We start from the raw sequence: 23,273 nt of genomic DNA, 5'->3' as shown, positions 1-23,273 counted from the left end.
TATCTGCGGGAATGAGTGAGACTCATTTTAGTAAAAGCAGTGTGCAAGAAGGTGGAGTTATTGATGATAGATGGCAAGAAATAGTTAGGTTAGCATGACTGGGAAGGTGAAAAACAAGAAGTCAGTGGTAGAGAGCTTAGGGGGTTCTAATTTGCTTGAGGACTTTAAAACAGGGAGGTCACTTGGAATTAATAATGCCCAAGAAGATTGTGTTGCCAATAATCTGTGAAGAGGATTCCCCCCGCCCCGCCCCACCCCGCCCCCAGGGATAGTCTAACAGGAATATACTACAGAAGAGGAGGTTGAATTTCTATAAGGATTTATTCAGGGGGCTCTAGTCTCTGAATAGTAATATACTTGCTGCTATGAGATCCTTTTCAGTTGACTGAAAGTGGTTCAAAATAAGGTAGTAGGTAGTCACAGTGGTTCAAAATAAGAGTAGAACAGGTTTTTATCAAGGATTGTTTTGTTTTTACATCCTTTCACCTGAATGCCTTTTTTTTCTCAGTTTTTCAGCTTTGTGAGGCACCTTACCATCAAAGACAATGGCCAGCAATGTTACCAACAAGACGGATCCTCGCTCCATGAACTCCCGTGTATTCATTGGGAATCTCAATACTCTTGTGGTCAAGAAATCTGATGTGGAGGCAATCTTCTCGAAATATGGCAAAATCGTGGGTTGCTCTGTTCATAAGGGTTTTGCCTTCGTTCAGTATGTTAATGAGAGAAATGCCCGGGCTGCTGTGGCAGGAGAGGATGGCAGAATGATTGCTGGCCAGGTTTTAGGTAAGGTCTGGGTTGAATTAATTTTTCATTGATTATATAATTCAGATCTGCGAGTTGTTCATGTCTTCTCTTTGTCTCCCTCTCCATAAATGTAACAGTCTGAGGTGTTCTGGATGTTACGACTGACATTAGCCTAATAAAACTGTTGGGTTTATAGGTTTCATAGGCTAAAGAGGATTTTACTTACCAGGCCGTTTTGTGTTAGTAGAGACTGGATAACCCTTAGTTGGCAGTCTTGAGTAAGGTAGGGGAGATAGTGATATTTCATAAGGTACTATTGCTGCTTAAAATGGCTGTGTCTTACTGCACACAGTCGACTGGGTGAAGACAGTATAGCTTAGTCATGTGTTCTAGAGTTAGATTGCTGGGCTGTATGTCGGGGCCTCACAACTATGTGTTGGGCAGTCTACCTAGTTTGGCTGAGCCTTAATTTTTCTCGTTTGTTAAAATGAAGGTAATAGGACCTCAGTTTATTATCTGTTCTTACCTGAGGTAATAATACTTCGGAGTTGTCAGAGAAATTAGATAAATTGAGAGGATTAATTGAGATGATTCATGAGAAGCTTCTAGTTCAGTATGTTACACTCAATAAAAGGTTGTTTTAGATATTGGTTCTCCCAGTAGGGTTCTCTGATCTAGCATGTTCAGATTTTGAGAAATGAGATCTGAGCTCTGTTGAGAAACAGTTTATATTCTGAACTTTAGATCGCATTACATATGTTCAGTCCATTGCAAATCATTCTTTAGAGCTCAGGATATTTCGGTTTTGGCCAGTGGATCGATAACCTTCAAGTTGGTTCCTGTGTCCTTGAGACCTTGCATTGCTTCTTTGCTTTCTGGTACCACGAGATATTTCAGATCATCTGTGTATTTCTTGATCTATCCTGGAGTTTGTCCCTTTTTCATAAGAGTGTTGGCTCCTTTTAATGGGAGTTATTTAGAAACCTGTTATACCGGGAGTGTTTATTGTTACTGAATTTCAATTGCATCTTGGGCAGAATAGGAGACACTTACTACTTTTTTAAGAAAACAAAACGTATGCTTTTACGTGCACTTTGTACCACGGGTTCAAACAATCATATCGGTGTTTTTACCAAAGTTAAGATTACTAAATGTTATTTTAGATTTGAGGTTCATTTTATTACTATATATTCTATTTTGGATATTGACTTAGTACAGTTTTCCTTTGATTGAACAACATGTGTTTGCACTGCGCAGATCCACTTAATACGTGGAATTTTTTTTTTTAATAAATATGTATTACAGTATTACAGGAACGTTGGTTGAATCCCCCAATGCGGAACCATGGATAAGGAGGGCCAACTGTTAAGTTATGTGCAGATTTTCACCTGTGCAGAGGGTCAGGGCCTCAACCCCTATGTTGTTCAAGAGTCAACTATATTGTAGTTTAGAATCACATGAAATAATTATAAGGTTGTATAATCAACTTGATATATAGTTTAGTTCTGTTTCATTTTGTTATTACATTTTTAAATTGATTTAAAAATTCTATATTTAGTTTTGTAAAATCTTAGGATTCCAAAGTCAAAACTGTAAAAAGCAAGGTTGTTAATAAACATTACATATTAAAAATTACAAATGTTTAGTGAGCCAAGAACTCTGAAGATTATTCATAAATGTAATGGTGTTTAGCAAATAGTGTACTTAAATGTCTGTTTTTCAGTCATTTAAACTGAGTTTTGGAGAGCTGGCTAGCTTTTGGCTAATTGTTTTTTGACAAATGATCTCTTCTGTTAAAATACGAGGGAGAACATGAACTCTTTCGTAGGTAGTGAGTGGCATGGTAAGCAGCTGGGCACTCTGGCATAGGTATTTTAAAAATTACGCTGTATATGGAAACTAGGATTTTTTATTTTTATTTTTTTGCGTCTTTCCCTTTTCTTGGAGTGTGTATGCATGCATGTAAAGGTTGTTTACTTAAGCATCTCGCTGCTTGCACGGAATTTCTTTATTTTTTTAATAGTTTCTCCAAATAGAGTTTTGTTTGTTTTTGCTTTGTAAATTTATTTATTTATTTTTATTTTTGGCTGTGTTGGGTCTTTGTGGCTGTGCACAGGCTTTTCTCTAGTTTCGGCGAGCTGGGGCTACTCCTCATTGCGGAGCGTGGGCTTCTCATTGGGTGGCTTCTCTTGTTGCAGAGCACGGGCTCTAGGCGCGCAGGCTTTAGAACGCAGGCTCGGTACTTGTGGTGCACGGGCTTAGTTGCTCTGCGGCATGTGGGATCTTCCCAGACCAGGGCTTGAACGGGTGTCGCCTGCATTGGCAGACGGATTCTTAACCACTGCTCCACGAGGGCAGCCTTGCACAGTATTTCTTAAGTATTTTATATGCAGCTTTTCAGGTTATCCTATTTGTAAGGAGAATTAAAATTCCCTTTTGGGGGTAATTTTGAGGGTGCCATACTTCAACCATATTAATTCATGAATTGCTATATATTTATATCTCTGAGGTCATTTACTCATCCCTAATATTTGTGCTTATTTTAAATGCACAGAATCATTTCTGGAAATGCAACTGTTGGTCACTGATACTTTTCTTCTTTGATAGTAACTGAGTGAGCACTCTCTGAATGGTGAGAGTTCCTCATTGAAGTGTGCGAGCTGAGGGTAGAAGGTACCAGAGACAAACTTAATGTGTTTTGCATAATGAATGCTTTGTTGGTACAGAACAGAGGACAAAGAAATGGAAGATTAAGTCCAAACCTTGTAAAAAATTCTTGAGCCTTTTTTATATGACAAGGAAAGGTGAGGTACATCTTTTGACCTTTGTTGATGTGTATGGCCACGTACACTTTAAAAAGCTGCAGTTTGAGGACCACCCCACTCGACCCTACCCCTCAACGGAGGTGTCATTAAAGCTTTTGTTTTTGTTTTTTCAGATATTAATCTGGCCGCAGAGCCAAAAGTGAACCGAGGAAAAGCAGGTGTGAAACGATCTGCAGCGGAGATGTACGGGTCAGTACCAGAACACCCTTCTCCGTCCCCTCTACTCAGGTCCGGAACTTTATTATTTATAACTGCATTGTGTCCATCAGTGGGCATCTTCTCTATCTGTTTTCTGGATGTGGGGAGGGTTAACTGTAGTATGTTTTATATGTGCGAAAGTAATGCTTTATTAATTTTGTGTTAATATACCTCCTTTTACCCCATTTCCCAGAGAATTATTAGAATTCCCTGAGGTTTTTACTATTAAAGAGTAGTTTGGTATTTAAAGCATAAATTACAGTCCTTCAAGAGGAGTTATTTAGCTTCTAAGAAGCTGGGGAGGGAGAGAGGGAAGGAGGATGGCATAAAAATGTTTAATTTACTATTGTATTTTTCCATGTTCTTATTTTAGCTGTTACGTTGTGTGTTGACATTTTAGCAATCTTACACCTAAATTTGCAGTTTGGCCACTGAATGGCCAGTGACCTAAGGTGATTGGAATTTAGAGATCTGTTGTTTAATGATTGGGTGTTAGTTCATGCTAATCTATTGATCTATTTGTTGGGTTGGTTTAGCGTGGGTTTTTTTTTTTTCCCATCTGCTGTTGTGAATTTACATCAACAGTTCCAAATTAATCCTCTTCGGTATTTATTTTTCAGCTCCTCTTTTGACTTGGACTATGACTTTCAACGGGATTATTATGACAGGTATGTTTAAAATGTTTTGTCTATTCCAGAAAGAAGCTGTCTAGTGAGAACCATTTTATTTTTCTATTGCGTAGTAATGTTCCATTTTGTAATAATGAATAACAGACATGTTTTCAAATAAAACCCCCTCTTTCTGCCAGAACATAATGAAAAAATACCTTCCCCAAAATCGTCAGAGGTAGACTAGCTAAGGTGTCGTTTCTGTTGATTTCAAAGAATCAGTTTATATATATTGTCAGGGCAAATGTTTTAATTTGTTTGCCACATAAAAATAAGGACTGACTTGCCTAGTGATGAAATGGGACTAAATTAGCAGTATCATGTTCTCTTCATTATTTCCCTATTGCATACTGGCCCCTTGGTTTTGCATTGTAAGGGATTACAGCAAAACTATAAAAAATGATTCCTAACCTTAAAAATCCAATAGTCTCCTTTGAGCAAACCAACCAATACGAAATAGGATGCACTAAGCATATATAATGAATTAACAATACAGATTGCTTTAGGGGCTAATGTTGAAGTGTTTGTATTGTAGATTGGGGGTGATGATACAGTTCTAAAAGGCAGGGAGGTTGGAATAATGATTATGATTTCTTGTGCCTGCAGAATAGCATTTGTATTTGAAAAAGTCATGAGAAAATTGGTAGATGTGTGGATAGGGATAAGTTATGTATGACTTTGAGTGCATAGAAAATTTTAACAGTGTACAGTTCTACCTTCATGAGAATTGTCCTCTAAAGTTTTACTTTTAGTTGTCTTGGTGAGGCAGTGAAACTTGGACCATCCCTTTATCATCCCACTCTAAATAAGTTTGGGAAAAGCTCTTTTAGGTGAGGAATTTCAAAATTGAGTAAAAGAGTTAGAGACAGCAGAGAAGAGTGAAATCATTTAGATGTTTGCAGAAATATCTTCAAATTTCTTACCACTGCTATTTGGTCTTAAAAATTGGTGACAGCACCACTGTTGGCCTCACTTTTTAGTTTTTCAAGAGGCAAGGGAATCCCTTTAATTATTCTCTGTATTGCTTGATATTATGGAGTGTCAGTGAAAAGGAATGTCTTTGACCTTCCATTCTAATCTCAGCCAGTAGAAAAAGAATTCTGATGAGTGATGGAGTAACCAAATAGTAGCTGGAAATAGAGCTCATTTAAATATATACCGAGGTCTGTTGGGGAAACAAACATTTTAAGAATGGAAAAACTTCTTAGGAAAATGGTATCGTTTTCTCTCAGAAGTCATCCTGAAGATGCTTTATTCACAAGATTAAGATACAGTTAGTAACATCCTGAATCAACTGTTAGATTCTTAAGAAGATGGGAAATTGGCTGTGAGATGTGCTGAAAACTCTGCTTCCTGTTATGTAAATGGAGGTTAAATCTGTCTACTTAGTCACTTTAGTCCTTAGTCATACCCTGAAGAACATGAAATTCACATGAATATTTCAAGACATAAACTTGACATTTCTACTACCTATTGTTATGTTAGGGAGGCAGCTGATACAGAGTAGAGAAAAGAATAATTGAGGAATCCAAAAACTTAGTGGAAAAGGTTATGACCAGAGTCATATATGTCATCTCAGTTTTCCTATCCCTAAAATGGAGATAATAATGCCTACTAATAGAGTTGTTATGAAGACTAAAGGAACGTGGAAGACAGATTGCATTATAAAATAACCTTCAAATATTATTATGCTTTTAATCACTCAAGAATTCCCAGTCTTTTTAGAGCATGAATATTCCTGTAATATCAAAATGAAGGGAATCATGGACACCGCACCATTCCTCTCCATAAAAACTAACATCTCTAGCATAATTAGAGTTCTTTATGTGACAGAAGTCTTCATAGTGAAATGAAGACTGATTGGTGTTTGTTTTCTAGACATGCTGTTTAGTAGTTACTTCAACTTTTTTGTTTACTCTGTGTTATGTAACTTTTTAATTCAAATATACATATATAAGAAAGTAGTATATCAGTAAAAGATAAAGACTACTTTTATAAACATAATGACAATACCACTTATAATTAAAATAGTTAAATTAAAATAATCTCATCAGTGTTCCACAGACTGGAAATTCTTTTAGACCACAGATTTTGCAGATTGTATTTTGTGTTGTTTAGCATGTTCCTCTGCCACCTGTATTCCCTGTGAACTAGTGGGGTAGATTTGGAGGCTAGTTGAGATTCAAGTACTATTTTCTTCTTTTCTTTTCTCATTTTTGACATGGGGGAGGTGGGAGAGGAGACCAGAATATTCCATGAAGGTATTATGCACTTTAATCATCATTAGCCTGACTTTTGTTAGAAACTTTAAGAATGAAGACATTGGGTGTTTCTTAAGGAGATATATATATTTTAGATATCAGGGAGTAGGTGATTAATGATGTTTTGTTACGAGAATTAGAGTGATTTGTATTTTTGCTTGGGTATTTGTGGGTATTGGTGATCAAGTCCCAAAGATTATAAATACTCTACCTTTAAAACTGGAGTATAATCAAATATTGAAACTTAACTGAGTCACTTATATTTTAGTATGCTGTCTTCTGAGGAGACAGCAGATTGGATTCTGTAGTCTTAACACAAATTACCTTTTTCATAAATTATGTAAATTAAGCCTGTCTTTTTATTTGTTCTTAAGGCCATTCCTGATGTAATAGATGTTGGAAGTTCTTAGATGAGTTTAACATAAATTGCCAACATACGTGAAACTACCACTTTAGATATAGAGTTGTTAATGTCACTCAGATACATTGTCACCTCTTTCAAATATGCTATAAACTGTCATGCATAGTTTATAATTACTCACAGATTTGTTAACACTTTTTTTTCTGGTAGGAATACAAGGCTCAAAGTTGGGTGAATATTCATGAGGGGGTCTGTGTATAAAACTAGGAGAGTTGCATCAATTACCCTTGAGTACAAAACATATTGTTCATTGATGTTGAAAGTCTGATAAGTCCTATAAGCTGACAAAGATCCAGTTTGAGTTGTGTCCTGTTGAATCTTGTTGCTTCTAGGGAAATTGTTGCTGGAGTAGTTCCTGTTAGAGGACTTCTTGTGTGAAGCAGTTCCTTTGAGTGTTTTTGCTTTCAAATGCTTAAATTAATTTCTCTTTACTTTAATTCTCTTTCCACATTGATATTTAGTCATTTATTTTTGAAATTACTGATCATTAGAAGGCACATTATGCTGTTGTACTGAAAGTGTTGTAATAAAAATAATGGGCACATTGTTGGAGATAAACAGGCATTAAAGCTGTAGTTTTTGGTATAGCACAGGGAACTCTACTTGATACTCTGTAATGACCTATATGGGAAAAGGGTCTAAAAAAGAATGGAGATATATATATGTATAACTGATACACTTTGCTGTACAGCAGAAAGTAACACAACATTGTAAATCAACTCTTTTCCAATAAAAAAAATTTTTTTAAGCTATATAGTTTTTGAGGAATCTTAACCTTTCACACAAGAGGATTGGAATATACTAAAAGTAGATCTGAAAGTTATTCAATAGGCTAACACGTATGAAATTGTTTGTCACAGCTAACCTGGCAATATTCTTTTTTTTTTTTTTTTTTTTTGCGGTACGTGGGCCTCTCACTGTTGTGGCCTCTCCCGTTGCGGAGCACAGGCTCGGGGCGCGCAGGCTCAGTGGCCATGGCTCAAGGGCCCAGCCGCTCCACGGCATGTGGGATCTTCCCGGACCAGGGCACGAACCCGCGTCCCCTGCATCGATTTATAAGTGTTTCTGATTTCTGCCACAAATATTTACAATGTTTTCTTAAGTGTAAAAACATATCCATTTTTAGGAAAAGCTTTCAGATGTACTTTCTGTAATCAGTTGTAGTCCCGCTTTTCTTTCCCTTATAAGATCACCCAGAGAAAATGTTTTGGAATTACAGAGTGGTGATGATAGCAGAAATTTGTGAGAATACTAACAATCACTGAGTTGTACATATTCAAAGGGTTTATTTTGTGGTTTGGTATGCGAATTGTGTCTCAATTTGAATAAAAGAAATACCAGTTATGGACAGTGGAGTAATTCTTTCTCAGTCATTCTTCTATAAAGAACTTGGGAGCACTTAGTCAGATTTGATAATAGGCTATAGTATGATAGCTGAGACATGTTAAACACCTGGTAAACAAAAGATCTGGTTCAAAAGGACTCTGGTTTTAGTTCCGTGGTCTTTGAGGACTTTATATTACACAACTTATCATAAGTTGCATATGGATAATAATGTCAACAGTGTATAAGTGACTGAACTGTGAAGTTGTTTCACTAGAGATTTTTCAGAGTGCAGTTATTACTCCACATATAAATATATTAAGTAAATATTGCTAGTACACCATGAATAGAGGAATGAAGTAAATCTATAAGCAGATCAAATATGGCACATGCATGATATGTACTATATTATACAGTAAAGAAAGTGCTATGAAATTAATAGGGGCTGCTATGTGTCTTGCTTTGTACAGGATTGTCTCAGAAAGATGAATTGTGTTGCCCTTTGGGGAGCTGTAAGCTCCCCTGTTAAAATTTAAAGAGCTCCAGGTAGTTTCACAAAGGGCAGTATTTGAACCTGCCTTTGGAATTAAGCAGGAGGTTTTTTAGGCAGATAGGGTGAGGGTACATCTCTAATAAAGATACACAGTTATGAATATCCTTAGCATGTTTGGGGAAGCAGCCAGCTGTGATTGGAAAGAATGTTGGTCGTCAAGGGCAGTTGTATGGCATATTTAGTTGTGTCATATTAGCAGTGATGTCTTATAAACAACCCCATGACTAGAAAAGAGAAACTGGAGGAGGAAAAGATGTGTAGTTACCATTGTAAATGTTGGAATGGGGAGAAATTTCTGAGGTAGACTGCTCTTGGCATGATTTATTGGGTCAAAGTTATGAGAGCCAGGTGCCTTGTAGGGAGAAAATAGTCAAGTAAAGCTGAGATTTTTATCTTTTATGACTAGAATTATGCCATTAAAGGCATAACCTTTTTTGCTAAGTGACAAGTGTTTGGAAGCTTTGAGTTGTTAGAATTTTGGGAAGTAAGCAATTTTGTTGATACTTACCCTACAGATCTTTTCCACTAAGGTATGCTGGTGGTAGAGAGTGGAGAAAAGAAGTTGAGGTGGGGGAATCTCCATTGAAATGCAAGACAGGGAAAAGAGGCTGACCATCATATTCCTTAAACTAATATTTGAGCCCTTATTTTGTTCTAGGCATACAGTGTTTTAGGTTTTGAATTAAGAAGTCAAAAAATACAGTATATGGATTGGAGGCACCACCACCCATCTTATTGGTGTTAGAGGAGCTGTCTTCTTGGCTCCCTCCTTTTCTTCCAATTTTCTGATATTCCTGAGCAACACTGGACCCAAGAGATGGGCTTTGTATGTGTGTATGAAGAAAGAGTACATGAAATATTTAAGTTTTGGAGAATTGAGTGCGACCATCTGCTTGGAAAGGGCATGTGATTCAGAGAGCAAGAGGGTTCTTGGCTACTTGAAAAAGCTAAGAGATGCCTCTTTAGGTAACAGTTTAGATGTCATTTTAGGCATAGGGTGAAATTTTTCATTTGCTTAGAGCCCTTTTGTTGGTTGGTTCTTTCTTATGGGAACCTGATCATGTTGTAGTTGGCAGAAAGATTTTAGATGAGTGCATATATTAGTATGACTATACTTTGAACATAAATGTGATATTATTGGATTTAAATTTGTGTCCTGGACTCTCGTTGAGTAAGTGGGAGATATTTATTTGAAGGGGAAGCATTTGAGTCTAGATCAGAGAATCTGCTTTGGCTCTTAATTAAGTGGTGTTTTGGGTACATTATTACCTAATGGAAAGGAAACCTCTGCTGTTTTAGGAATCTACTTCAGGACATTCTCCATCCGGGTATACTTTGTCAAGCTCCTTGATGTTAATTTTTTCTTTCTTTAAAACCTAGCTTTGTTGAGATGTAATTCATTTTAAAGTATACAGTTCAATTTATATATTCAGAGTTGTGCAGTCATGACCATGATCTAATTTTAGAACATTTTATCACCCCCAAAATAAACAACTTACTAGCAGTTGTTCCCTATTCTTCCTCTATCCCAAGGCATAGCATCCGCTTTCTATCTATAAATTTGCCTATTGTGGACATTTCATGTCAGTGGAATCATATGAGATGTGCATTTGTGACCAGTTTCTTCCATGAATTTTTCACAGTTCATCCATGTTACACCCTGTATTAGTACTTCATTCCTTTTTATTGTTGAATTATATTCCATTGCATGGATAATACCACATTCTGTTTATCCATTCATCAGTTGGTAGACTTTTGAGATGTTTCCAGATTTTGAATAATGCTGCTCTGAACATTGGTATATACATTTTTGCATGGGCATATGTTTTCATTTCTCTTGGGTGTGTACCTAGGAGTAGAATTGCTGGGTCTTAACGATAATTCTGTTTAACTTTTGGGGGGACTGTCATACTGTCTTCCAAAGCATCTGTACCATTTTACCTTCCTATCAGCCATGTTATGAGGGTTTTAATTTCTCCACATCCTTGCAAACATTTGTTTTATTATGTATCTTTGTTGTTTATTCTAGTGTGAGGATTATCCTATTGTGATTTTGATTTGTATTTTCTTAAAAGCTGATGTTGGGTTTTCATGTGCTAATTGCCTGTTTGTTCATCTTTGGAGAAATGTGTTCAGATCCTTTGCCCAGTTTTATATTGGGTAAAGCTTTTTCATATATTCTGGATGTAAGTCTCTGGATACAGTACCTAATATCATTTTTGAAGTTTATTATTACTCTTTTTAGCTTTTTTTTTTTATAGTTTCACCATTTTGCTTTGTGCTCATAGGAGATGTTAACTATCAGTTTATACTAAGGACATTTAGCTAGTTTGTTTTTGTTATAGACTTAAAGTTATAGAATTCTAGGCTCTCTTTGGAAATTACATATAGGTATAGGTATATGTATGGAAGGAACAAACCAGAACAGCGCTGTCCAATACAACTTTGTGTGATGATTCTATATGTGCACTATTGTTGTGGTAGACAGCCACATATGGGAAATGTGGCTAACATGACTGCAGAACTGAATTTTAAATTTGTTTTAAATTATCCACACACGGCCAGTCACTACTCAGCTGGACAGTACACGTTTGGAGTACTACAAAGTTAGTCCTAACTAGGTATAACAAATTTTGAGTAGTGTTCAGTATCAGAAATATAATGAGTAAAGACTGTTCTTCCGGAAGTTAGAGAACCCAGACTGTAGTTTTGAAACAAAGCTGTTGGGAATAGTGAAAGAATATCCAGGAAACTAATGTTATTTTTCAAGGAAAGAGGACAGACATATCCTTTTGATAAACAGGATAAGATTATACTTTGATACCCTCTTAAACTGTAATCCAAGGAATAAGAAACAGAGTCTACCAAATCGAATTTGACTTGTTTAGGTGGATAAACTTTTTTTCCAGGACCTTTATTACTTTACAGTGATAAGTGTGTTATTACTGTGAGATTAGTGGAGTTCAGCAAGGGGAACAGATTAATAGGGTACAAAAAGTATAATCGCAGGAGAAACTCATCTATGGAAGATTGTCTTTGTGATTTCCTTACAGGAAGCATGGCATAATAGGCTCAAATTACATACATTATAGGCACAAGATCTGATTTTTATTTTGTAATAAATAGCTTGAAAAAGGATTCGGTTTTGTGGTAGATTATTATTCAAGTTTTGTCTGATTTTCTTAGGGAAAAACTCTCCCAATAGTCTTTATAAAGCTAGAAAAAAGGCAGACTGATCCTACTGGCTTTCCTTAAATGGGTAGGTTTGGTTTGTTATCTGTTGTTAACTTGTTGTTGCTTGTGATAAATTCTTCCTAGAGGCCAATTTAGGAAAGTCATTTATTTTCTCAACAAGTATTTGTTAATATCTTATTATGAGGCATTGTTGTGTGTACCAGGGGTACTAGTGGAAAATAGATGGTCTCAGAGAAGATGAATGTGTTGAACACATATAGAGCACTGTTAAGATGTGTATCTTTAGTTTTTACTCTGAATGAGGGGAAGGCCATTGGAGAGTTGTGAGCAGAAAGGATCTTAATTGTAACGTTTTAACAAGATTATTCTGAAAATAGATAATAAGTGGATGATGGAATTATCTAGACAATCATTTGGGGAAGGATCAGGGAGGTGACAGGTGGGAATGGTGAGAAGTAGTTGAACTTTGAAGTTAATGCAGACAGATTTGCTTCCAGATCTATGTGAGGGCTAAGAGAGGAATCAAAGATGTCACCAAAGTTTTGGCTTGGAATTTATAGAAACAGTGGATAGGGAAAGAACATAGAAGGAACCAGGGTGAGGGGTAAATATAACAGATGAGTTGTGGAGATGTTAATTTAACCTCCTTATTAGATATCCACTTTGAGAGATGTAAAGTAGGCAGTAGCAAGTGTGGAAATCATTGGTGATAAGGGTAGGTTTTGATAATGGTGGGGGCACAAAACTTTACAACGAGATTCAAGAGAGAATGGAAAGACAGAAATTGTGGAGACAACTTAGAAAACTTTTTAAATGTATATATATATATATTAAAATCTACTCTTTCGGTGTACAGTTTTTACATGTGTACCCATGCATCTACCAGTACAGTCAAGATATAGGTAGTTTCGTACCTCCAAAAATTCGCCATGAAGCTCCTTTGTAGTCAGCTCTTCCCTCTACCCTATTCCCCTGGCAACCACAAATCTGTTTTCTCAGACAACTCCTTAAAAGAAATTTTATTGTAAGTGAAAAGAGAGAATTGTACTCTGACCTGGCTTGATAATATGAGAATATAGGAATGAATGAGCTTATATGTTCCTAACTTACTGTTTATAAACAGTATTTTTCATAAATACTGTTTTTAATTTCAGCTTTTTAAAAAGTAAAAATTGGACCACACTGAGTTTAAGACATTATCTTTTGGAAATATCCAAAGTGACATTTGGGGATGTTTGTTGAGGACATCATGATAAATGAGTAATAGTATAATTCTTTGGAAATTGAGGAGTCTTGAAAAGATTATCACCTGGATGGAAAGTTTTATAAACAGAAGCAAAGCCAGGGATTAAAAAGGGTTTTTTCTTAATATTTTCTTGGATCCAGTCCTGTTTCTAAAAAGATTGATTTAGGACTCAAAGCAATCTGCATTTTATCGCCCAGATTATTTTTTTCAAGTGAATTTTCAAATTGCCTTCCTATGAAACATATAGTTTTATGTTAACATAGCTTCCCAATGAATCCATCAAGAAAGTTCAATATAGTTGCTTAATTTTAAGAAGCAGCTTTTCATATTTTAAAAGTTGTGAGATTGGATGCATCTTAAAATGAGTATGTACATTCAGTATTTTTTCCCTTTATTGCAAAACTGTTTGTAAAAATCAGTGGGACAATTTTTCATCAAATGTATCTTTGAATTTGCAAAAATATCTCTAAATACTAATATCAACAGTTCTTTTCAAAAGAAGATTGCAGAACCAATTATTGATTGCTTCCATTGGTTCTACATATATAGAGGCTGTTGATTCCTGCTCTTTGTAAGCAGCAGTGCATGTGGTGTTCCCCAACCTTTGGGCAAGGTTCTTAAACCTTACAGAGATACTAATAACCTCTTTTATGTGTTTTTTTCCCCTTTAGTTAAAGAATTGTTATTTAATTGAATTTTGATAGTTTGGATGACCCTATATATTGAATGAATCCTGTACAGCAGACTGGTTTATCATTTAGTCCCTTTATCATTTAGATTAGAAGTACTTGCTGTTACTACTTTTATCTGTCATACAGATAATCTGTATCCTTAAATGGACCATAAAGGGCAACTTGAAGAAAGTTAAGGACCATAAAGTGCAACTATGCAAATTTACCTTGGTAATTGGCACTCTGTCTGCAAATTGTATTAGCAAAACAAGTGTTAACCCTTGTATCTAGTTTGGCTTCTCCCAGACTCCTCAAGGCAACATTTGTGGAGGGGTGCCTACAAATAACAATTAGAAATTGTCTCTTAACTTAGAAATAAAACACAAATTTTAAGAATTTTGCTAGTTTATTTTAAAGCTCAACAGCATGAATTCCAACTACATCATGAAGATGGGTTTTGAGGGTCAGTATTTGATATAACACAGTTTTATATTTTCATTTTAATGTAAACCTGAATTAAACATGTCACATTTTCATTTTTTGCACTTCTTTTCCCTTATGTAGTTAAAGTCAGTAGTCTACACATTTGTAAAATAAAGCTTTGACATTTAAAGAAATATATACGATTAAAATTAGATTAGGGTGAACTTTTAAAAAAAATTAGTTTTTAATAAGTTTATATATTAGAATTGTATACCATAGTCTTCAATAATAAATTTAAGATAATTTCATTGTGTTAATTACTAAAAAAGAATGGTAAGATATAAAGTCTACTTGATGGGGTTGTACCGTCAATATAATCCGGCAAAAGTTTTGGTAGTTTTAAAAAAAGATTGGAAAATAGTTACCTAAATCATTCAAATATGGTTTCTCAGAAGGATAAATTTTGTAAAGTCCTTTTCTACAAAACTGTACAGCATAATCTTACATAAGTGGTGTGTTCTGAAGGTTTACTCTGGATGATATACTGGGAAACTTACAATTGAAATTGTAGAAGCTGTAGATTGTTTTAAGTCAGAGCATTCACAGAATTTTAGCAGACAATTTCAGGGGGTCTCAGACATTGTAAAGCCCCAAAACATAGTACCCTATAAAATCAATCCCTTTTCTAGGAAAATCAAAGGTAATGAGGAAGAACCTTCATCTTGAAATTTTTCTGTTGTAGATGAAAAATAATGAAGTGGAAGAAAAAGTATCTCCTAACCCTTGAATGAAATTATAATGAGATTGCATGTTTAAAGTGAATTTGATGAATCAGTATTGTCGGGGGGATGATCTTACTAGATTGCTCTCACCTATAAATTATTTCACATTATGGCATTTATTATTCACATTTTTTTGTGGGCAACAATACCTGAAAATTAGTTGGTTTTCAGAATTTGATGATGAATATGCCTAAAATTATTTTTTATCCAATTTTTAAGAGTGGTAACAGTTATGGTACATTAAATAAACATTCAGGAGAACGTAGGTTTTTACTAATACTTTTTTTTTTGCTGCATTGGTTCTTTGTTGCTGCGTGTGGGCTTTCTCTAGTTGCAGCGAGTGGGGGCTACTCTTCCTTGCGGCTTCTTCTTGCGGTGGCTTCTCTTGTTGCAGAGCACGGGCTCTAGGCACGTGGGCTTCAGTAGTTGTGGCGCACAGGCTTAGTTGGTCCGCGGCATGTGGGATCTTCCCGGACCAGGGCTTGAACCTGTGTCCCTTGCATTGGCAGGTGGATTCTTAACCACTGCATTACCAGGGAAGCCCACTAATACTTTATTCTAGTTGTTTCTATCAATACTTTCGTAGTGGTTGAAATGTATTATTATTAATCAGGGTTTTTGAGGCCGAAGATCACTATGAGTTACATCTAGTTAAGAAGCTTGCCTTTGAAAACCTGTACATTTAATAAATGCCTTGTAATGCTTATGTTTTAGCTTGGAGATTAGGATAGAGGGTTGTTGTTGTTGTTGTTTTTTTTTTTTGTCTTATCTGTTTATGTTATTAGCTAATGTGTGTCCAGAAATGTTTTAATTTCTTTAAAGTGGTATTTTAATAGCCTTTTATTTCTGACTAGTTTTTTTTTTTTTTTTCTTTTTGCGGTATGCGGGCCTCTCACTGCTGTGGCCTCTCCCGCTGCGGAGCACAGGCTCTGGACGCGCAGGCCCAGCGGCCATGGCTCACGGGCCCAGCCGCTCCGCGGCACATGGGATCCTCCCAGACCGGGGCACGAACCCGCATCCCCTGCATCGGCAGGCGGACTCCCAACCACTGCGCCACCAGGGAGGCCCCTGACTAGTTTTTATACCAACACTTAGTGTCCAGATTTCTGATTCAGGGTGCAGCCATAATTCTCTTAGTGTTGAGTGTTTGTTCCTCTGGTAATAGTGAAACTTTCATGAAGACTTTTTAATGACTTGGGCTTTATCATTTTGATGCCTCCTGTGATTTATTGTAAAGCTTTCCTGTGAGGAAAATGGTTACTTAATTTGTAGCTGGTTCTTGACGCTTTTATACTGAGCTTCCTCTTATTTATTTCTTTGACTTTAAGGGTTATCACAGTAGGTATGGTTTTTCTCTTTGTGTTTTTGCCTCATGTTTTCACATTGATGCACTTTGGCATTTTATAAGGCAAGGTCTACTTAAACTTCCTTAGAGGAATCTTTGTGAGTTTTTTGAGAGCCCATTTTTGCTTAACCAGCAATTAAGTTCTGTGGCACTAAAAAGCATTACCAGTTGATCTTTTAAAATACATTTTTCTTTAGAGAACTAGAGCGTTTGACTTCCATTTGTGTTCAGGAGGCCATTACATAGATTGAAAGTAGACTATATTTCTTCATTTTTGCTATGGCGATTTACCCCAGTTAGATGAACTAGTATGGTTCAAAAGGAAATTCCAATGCCTTGGAGTGTAGGGAATGTGGAATGGCTAGATCATTGGTTTGGAGACTGATGCCAGTGAGAGTGAGTCGATTGGAAGGTAGGTTAGATCTCTGAATTCAACAGGGCTGAGGCATGAGATGTTTCTTCATACCTAAAGATGTGGATAACTCACTTTTTTACCCCCAGAAATTGTACAAAGTAGCATCACCTTACACAAAGGAAAGTAGTTTCTGAACACTGATATTTTATAGTTTCTGGATCATTATACTTTGGAAAATTTTGGGCCAGAAGATGAAAAGCTTTACATAAAAATGGAAGGAAGTAGTGATGATAAAGAGTTACTGTTGGGGACTTGCCTGGTGGCCAAAAAACCAAAACATAAAACAGAAGCAATATTGTAACAAATTCAATAAAGACTTTAAAAGTTGTCCACATCAAAAAAAAATCCTGGCGCAGTGGTTGAGAATCTGCCTGCCAATGCAGGGGACACGGGTTCGAGCCCTGGTCTGGGAAGATCCCACATGCCGCGGAGCAACTAGGCCTGTGTGCCACAACTACTGAGCCTGTGCGTCTGGAGCTTGTGCTCCGCAACAAGAGAGGCCGCAGCAGTGAGAGGCCCACGCACTGCGATGAAGAGTGGCCCCCGCTCACCGCAAATAGAGAAAGCCCACACACAGAAACGAAGACCCAACACAGCCATAAATAAACAAACAAACAAATAAGCAAGCCAACCAACCCAACACAGCCATAAATAAACAAACAAACCTACCTACCTACCTACCTAAAAAAAAATGTTAACTGTTACTAGGTATCTCGTTGAATTATAAAATTTCAAAGCTTTGCAGTTAGGCAGAGCAACAGTTGGTGGGTTGTTAATAGCCAAAAAGGTGCAGAACTAGAATTATAAGTTTTTTTCCTACAGGTATATCTTAGCTTCATATGCTGCCACAGGCTTTTGTAAAAGTAACAGCATGGAATAAAGAGACTTTCTAGAACCTGATGTCCATGTGGGAAGTTTTTTTGTTGTATTTTGATTTTTCTCTTTACAAATGGAAGCAACAATACCAGGCCATCACTTTGGTATATCTTTAGCAATCACTGGGATACTTATCTAGTGGAAGCAGCAGTTGAACAATCTGATTTTTGAAAGCTAAATGTGTGCTAGGCAGTGGATTTAGGCAGTAGTGAATAGTGGACAAGATAGACAGTATTCTTTGTCCTGTTGGAGCTTTGAGTGGAGAGTATGCTAAATGTTGTTAGAATTGATAATGCTGTGTATACCCAGCTAACACATGAAATACCAGTTTCTATAGGCCAAAAATGGTTAATATTGGCAATTTTATATGGTTTAATGTAATATTACAAACTAGTGATAATTACTTGCATGCTTCCGTGGGTGAAAAGATCAGGGATTTAGTGACCAATGGCTCTGTTTGCAGACTTAGTTAATTGCAGTCTTTTGTAAGTACTTTATTTGGCTTATATGGATTGCTTATTGTAGTATATATGTGAAAAGAAGATGAAGGTAAAGGCCATTCATTGTAAAAAGTAATGTTCTGTTAATACTGCCATTGTACACAAACCTTTTATTTCCAGTGCTTTTATTTCCAGCCGACCATATCATTGGATATGTGTGTATATATGTAGTGTTTTCTTGAAGAAAAGTAGCTGCAGTATTAAAAATATCAAAGAGTAAACTGGCCTTTTGAATGAAATTAACTTAGCAAAAAGAAATAATTGCGGAACAATGGACAATGATTTATCATTTTATAAGGACACCATTGTTGGACTCTTCCTGACTTATTTTTAGTTGTGAAGGAATTCTGTTTTCCTTTTATCCAATAGGATGTACAGTTACCCAGCACGTGTTCCTCCTCCTCCTCCTATTGCTCGGGCTGTAGTGCCCTCAAAACGCCAGCGTGTATCAGGAAACACCTCACGAAGGGGCAAAAGTGGCTTCAATTCTAAGAGTGGACAGCGGGGATCTTCTAAGTCTGGAAAGTGTATGTATTATTGCAGCTTTGTGATTCTGATATTTCTTGTATGTTGAAATATGGAAATTAGTGCAGTTAATAATGTTCAGGTTTTGTACAAATAACTTTGCATAATCAAAATAATAGAAGATGAGAAAATAGTGATTAAGGGGCCAACTCTAGGCAGCCTTCTATCCTTAAGACTGTGGTAATTTGAAAAAAGTCATTAGATTTTAGGGAGTTGAGGGGCACCCATTCATTAAAATATGTTGGTAAAGTGCTTTTAAAATAGAATTGAGGTCTTTAGGAGACCTACAAAGTAAGAATGCTGTTGCTAAGGAAATAGGCACATTAGATTCAATTTTCAGCTACCAACTAAAAGATCGGTGGACCCCATAACTAGGACAGTCTGGTATAGGCTCCATTTCTCTCCAAGGATCTCCTGTTGACTACTGTTGCATAGTCTAGTGGGGGAGTGTGTTTGGTTAACTGGTAGCTTCTGGTACATTTGATTCTAATCTAGGGTTTTGTTTGTATTAAAGTGAAAGGAGATGACCTTCAGGCCATTAAGAAGGAGTTGACTCAGATAAAACAAAAAGTGGATTCTCTACTGGAAAACCTGGAAAAAATCGAAAAGGAACAGAGCAAACAAGGAGGTAAATGGTGCTTTTTGCTTTTGTTGGGTGTAAAGTAGAGGTAGCTGTCTAAGAGAGTTGAAAGTGTATGTTGGAATAGTGGGATATAAAGCAGTTTAGTGTGAAACTTGTGGAATTTGAATTGGGAAGGGCATTTGTGTGGGAGGATATAGACTTGTGCTGCAGTTCTATGATGATCATCAGTGGGGATTGTCTACATTCTGTGGACATTACTTGCCCCTAGACAGACTTGTCCTTCTCATCCCCAGTAGAGATGAAGAATGATAAGTCAGAAGAGGAGCAGAGCAGCAGCTCCCTGAAGAAAGAGGAGACTAATGTGAAGATGGAGTCTGAGGGGGGTGCAGATGACTCTGCTGAGGAGGGGGACCTACTGGATGATGATGATAATGAAGATCGGGGGGATGACCAGGTGAAAACCACGGGAAAGGAAAGAAAGAGGTGGTGGAGGGGGGGTCAGGGACACATGGAGTGCCTCTAACTCCATCCTATTTGTGTCTGTTTCTCACAGCTGGAGTTGATCAAGGATGATGAAAAAGAGGCTGAGGAAGGAGAGGATGACAGAGACAGCGCCAATGGCGAGGATGACTCTTAAGCACATAGTGGGGTTTAGAAATCTTGTCCCATTATTTCTTTACCTAGGCGCTTGTCTAAGATCAAAATTTTCACCAGATCCTCTCCCCTAGTATCTTCAGCACATGCTCACTGTTGTCCCCATCCTTGTCCTTCCCATGTTCATTAATTCACATTGCCCTGCGCCTAGTCCCGTTTTCACTTCCTTTGATGCTCCTAGTAGTTCTGTTAAGTCTTACCCTGTAATTTTTGCTTTTAATTTTGATACCTCTTTATGACTTAACAATAAAAAGGATGTATGGTTTTTATCAACTGTCTCCAAAATAATCTCTTGTTATGCAGGGAGTACAGTTCTTTCCATTCATACATGAGTTCAGTAGTTGCTTCCCTAACTACAAAGGCAGTCTCATTAGTTGAGTAGCACCTAAGAGCAGCTTTGAATTAGAGGTATGCGTGTTAAACCCCACATAAGAGTGCTGTGTGGGGCTGTTCAACACAAATGTAACAATGTATTTTTGTGAATGAGAGTTGGCATGTCAAATGGATTCTCTAGAAAAATAATTAGTGTAATAGTCTTTAAGATTTGTTTTCTAAAGTTGATACTGTGGGTTATTTTTGTGAATAGCCTGATGTTTGGGACCTTTTTTCCTCAAAATAAACAAGTCCTTATTAAACCAGGAATTTGGAGAAAAAATAAACACCCTGGTTTTTTATTTTTGTATTTTATAATTGTTTACTTAATTCTTTGTTTCACAGCGGCCTCCACAAAACCCCTAGAATATACTAGATAAATTTTTCTTTGAGTCATAATTATTATGCATACCAACATAACACTACTCAAATTATGTTTCATTGGGCTGGGTGTTGAATTAAGGAGACAAGTAACTTTGATGTGAAGTGGAGATTCTTGTGCGAAAATGGCTTTTAGATCCTAATGGAAAAGTTCGGAAACTGCATTAAGCCTTTTCTTCAATGCTTTGTGGTCTAGTTGGCACCTTTTTTGAGATTTTTTTTGTCGTGTGCTGAACTGTTTCAACCTTAAATAGAAAGAGACTCAAACATGTCAAGATTTTAGGAAAAGTGAAACAACTGGATAATAAAACCTGTATTTTCTTCCATTTTGTTCTTTTAATTGCTGTTTGTAGCCCCAGTTACCAAATGGATTCTGAGTCTGTGCCTCAGTGTTACTGAAAATAGGAGAGCTTTTTATTTCCTGGTCTTTTGTAGCCTGTGCCTTCCTAGGTAACTGAGGACACAGAGTTACACATTTATTTCACTTTCAATTAATTCAATCCATATAAACTAATTTCAGGCATGGTACTAGTTAGCACCCAAACTTGTAAGGCTGGACTTATTAAACAGCTTTCAGTTTTGTGATGCTTGCCTTGTCCTGAAAGGTCCAGTTTATTTGTTTTATACTTCAGTTTTTCCTGCAGAGCAGGACAAAAACAGTTAGTTTTGGGCTGTTATCACTCACACAAACCTTGGATTCCCCAGAAAGTTGCTGCTGTTTCAAAGGCGTTTATATACAACCTAGTATGGGCAGAAGTCATTTCCTATTTATAAAGATTTCATAAGTCATTTTATATAATAGGTGACAAAGTAGAATAGAAGGGAAAGGCTCATCTGTGGACTGCCCTTGGATCTCAGATTCACAGTATATACGTAGCTTTTGTGTGATGATTTGGTCAAAAATACTTTTAACCACCTTGTTTTCTGATCTTATATGTTCTCATATGTTATACAAACTCACTTTTAGCACATAACTGATGACAAGAAAGTAAACTAGATGCTTAGAAGAGGAGTCAAAGTTCTAAGACTAAGATGCTAATAAAACCTGTTTGAGATTATGTTAGCCATCAGTATTTAGAAGTAGTGGACCAATTAGCCCAGGCATGCAAGTGTCTATTTTTAATTGCATATGAAACCAAGTATTGAAAAAATTGTGGAAAGCTCAAAACAAAGTAAAATACGGTGATGCGTTTGTTTGGATATAAAATTTAGAAGGATGGGTTTTCTCAGTAAGCCATGAAATCTAAGAAAATAGCCTGGAAGATTTTAAGAATGCAGTTTCCAACAAAGGTTGGAATGCAAGAGAGAAGGTTGTATGATTGAAAAGAAATCCCTTTGGAACATTTCTAATGGTACGTAGTTTTTAATTGGTAAACTGTTCTTTGGAGCTCACTGGCAGGGTACTTGGTAATTTGCCGTTATCTAACCAGTGAAAGGAGCAAACTTGATATCAAGTTGGGGTGGATGACAAATTTGGAATGCTTGAAAGGGGGTTCCCATTAGATTTCAGTTCAGATGTTACTCCAGCATCTGAAACCTGCAAGGATTATAAATAGACTAGTACCAGTCAATGCATGTTTTAAAGCCCCTGTTTTATAGAGGGAACTGGATGTGAAAGAAAAGGGAAATAGTGCAAACAGGAACAACAAGATTATGGTAAATTGGAAGGGAATAAGTTTAAGTCAGATGAGGATTGAGAATGTAATGGAAAGAGTAGAAGAAAAATAACCATCATTTGAGTCATACAGTAGACATAAAATGTCCATAAAGGAATTTTCTGGACAGCTTAGCAGTATGTTCAAAAGAATAAGTAGGGATAGCAAAGCCCCAGGTGTATGATACAGAAAGTAAAGAAACAGGTGACAATCTATACTTCACAAGTACTAGTGTTTTTTAGTTAACCCAGATGAAATGATGGGATGTGTTATGGAAATAGTTGGGGAATAGGAAATAGCTGTATACTTAAAGAGATCAGTTTAAAAATGTACTTTGTTCTGAGAACACATGGCTGGCCTGTGACCGCATTGACTGACCATTTATGGGCTAATTTTACTTTCAGGAGAGAACCAGGAAGCATCATTATTGACTGTGGTGGCCTGGGAGAATGAAGGACTTAGCCAGATAAAGTTCAGTGGCAGTTGACCTTTTTATTTAATATGAGGAAAATGCAGCTGCACCAATGTCAAGTGGGGTTTGAATTTTGGGACCCTAGTTCGGATCAGCTTGACCAAGAAAATGCATTTCAGTTGAATTTAGAGGGATCAAAGAAAAAGTAGCAGTACCCTGATTACTTGCAGAAACCACTTAAC

At 36.6% G+C, this 23,273-nt stretch overlaps 1 protein-coding gene across 9 annotated transcripts in view; it reads left to right on the top strand.

The window, feature by feature from the left end:
- The window catches only part of HNRNPC (heterogeneous nuclear ribonucleoprotein C), a 46,973-nt gene extending 25,683 nt beyond the window's left edge, over positions 1–21,290 (top strand). For 6 of the 9 annotated variants that reach the window (XM_081229654.1, XM_081229656.1, XM_081229658.1 and 3 more), the window contains 7 exons: positions 509–786; positions 3,686–3,800; positions 4,391–4,438; positions 18,819–18,976; positions 19,489–19,602; positions 19,851–20,011; positions 20,111–21,290. In XM_081229654.1, the coding sequence (XP_081085780.1) occupies positions 546–786; positions 3,686–3,800; positions 4,391–4,438; positions 18,819–18,976; positions 19,489–19,602; positions 19,851–20,011; positions 20,111–20,194 (921 nt within the window). In that variant the 5' untranslated portion in view covers positions 509–545 and the 3' untranslated portion in view covers positions 20,195–21,290. The remainder of the gene's footprint in view (positions 1–508; positions 787–3,685; positions 3,801–4,390; positions 4,439–18,818; positions 18,977–19,488; positions 19,603–19,850; positions 20,012–20,110) is intronic. The other 3 variants (XM_081229662.1, XM_081229661.1, XM_081229660.1) reach the window with 3 other exon arrangements.
- Positions 21,291–23,273: the final 1,983 nt, after the last annotated feature.

The sequence above is a fragment of the Mesoplodon bidens genome, assembly GCF_964165515.1.
Source record: "Mesoplodon bidens genome assembly, chromosome: 3".
NCBI lineage: Eukaryota > Metazoa > Chordata > Mammalia > Artiodactyla > Ziphiidae > Mesoplodon > Mesoplodon bidens.
The sequence above is the reverse complement of the archived record's forward strand: the minus strand, read 5'-3'. Positions and strand labels throughout refer to the sequence as shown.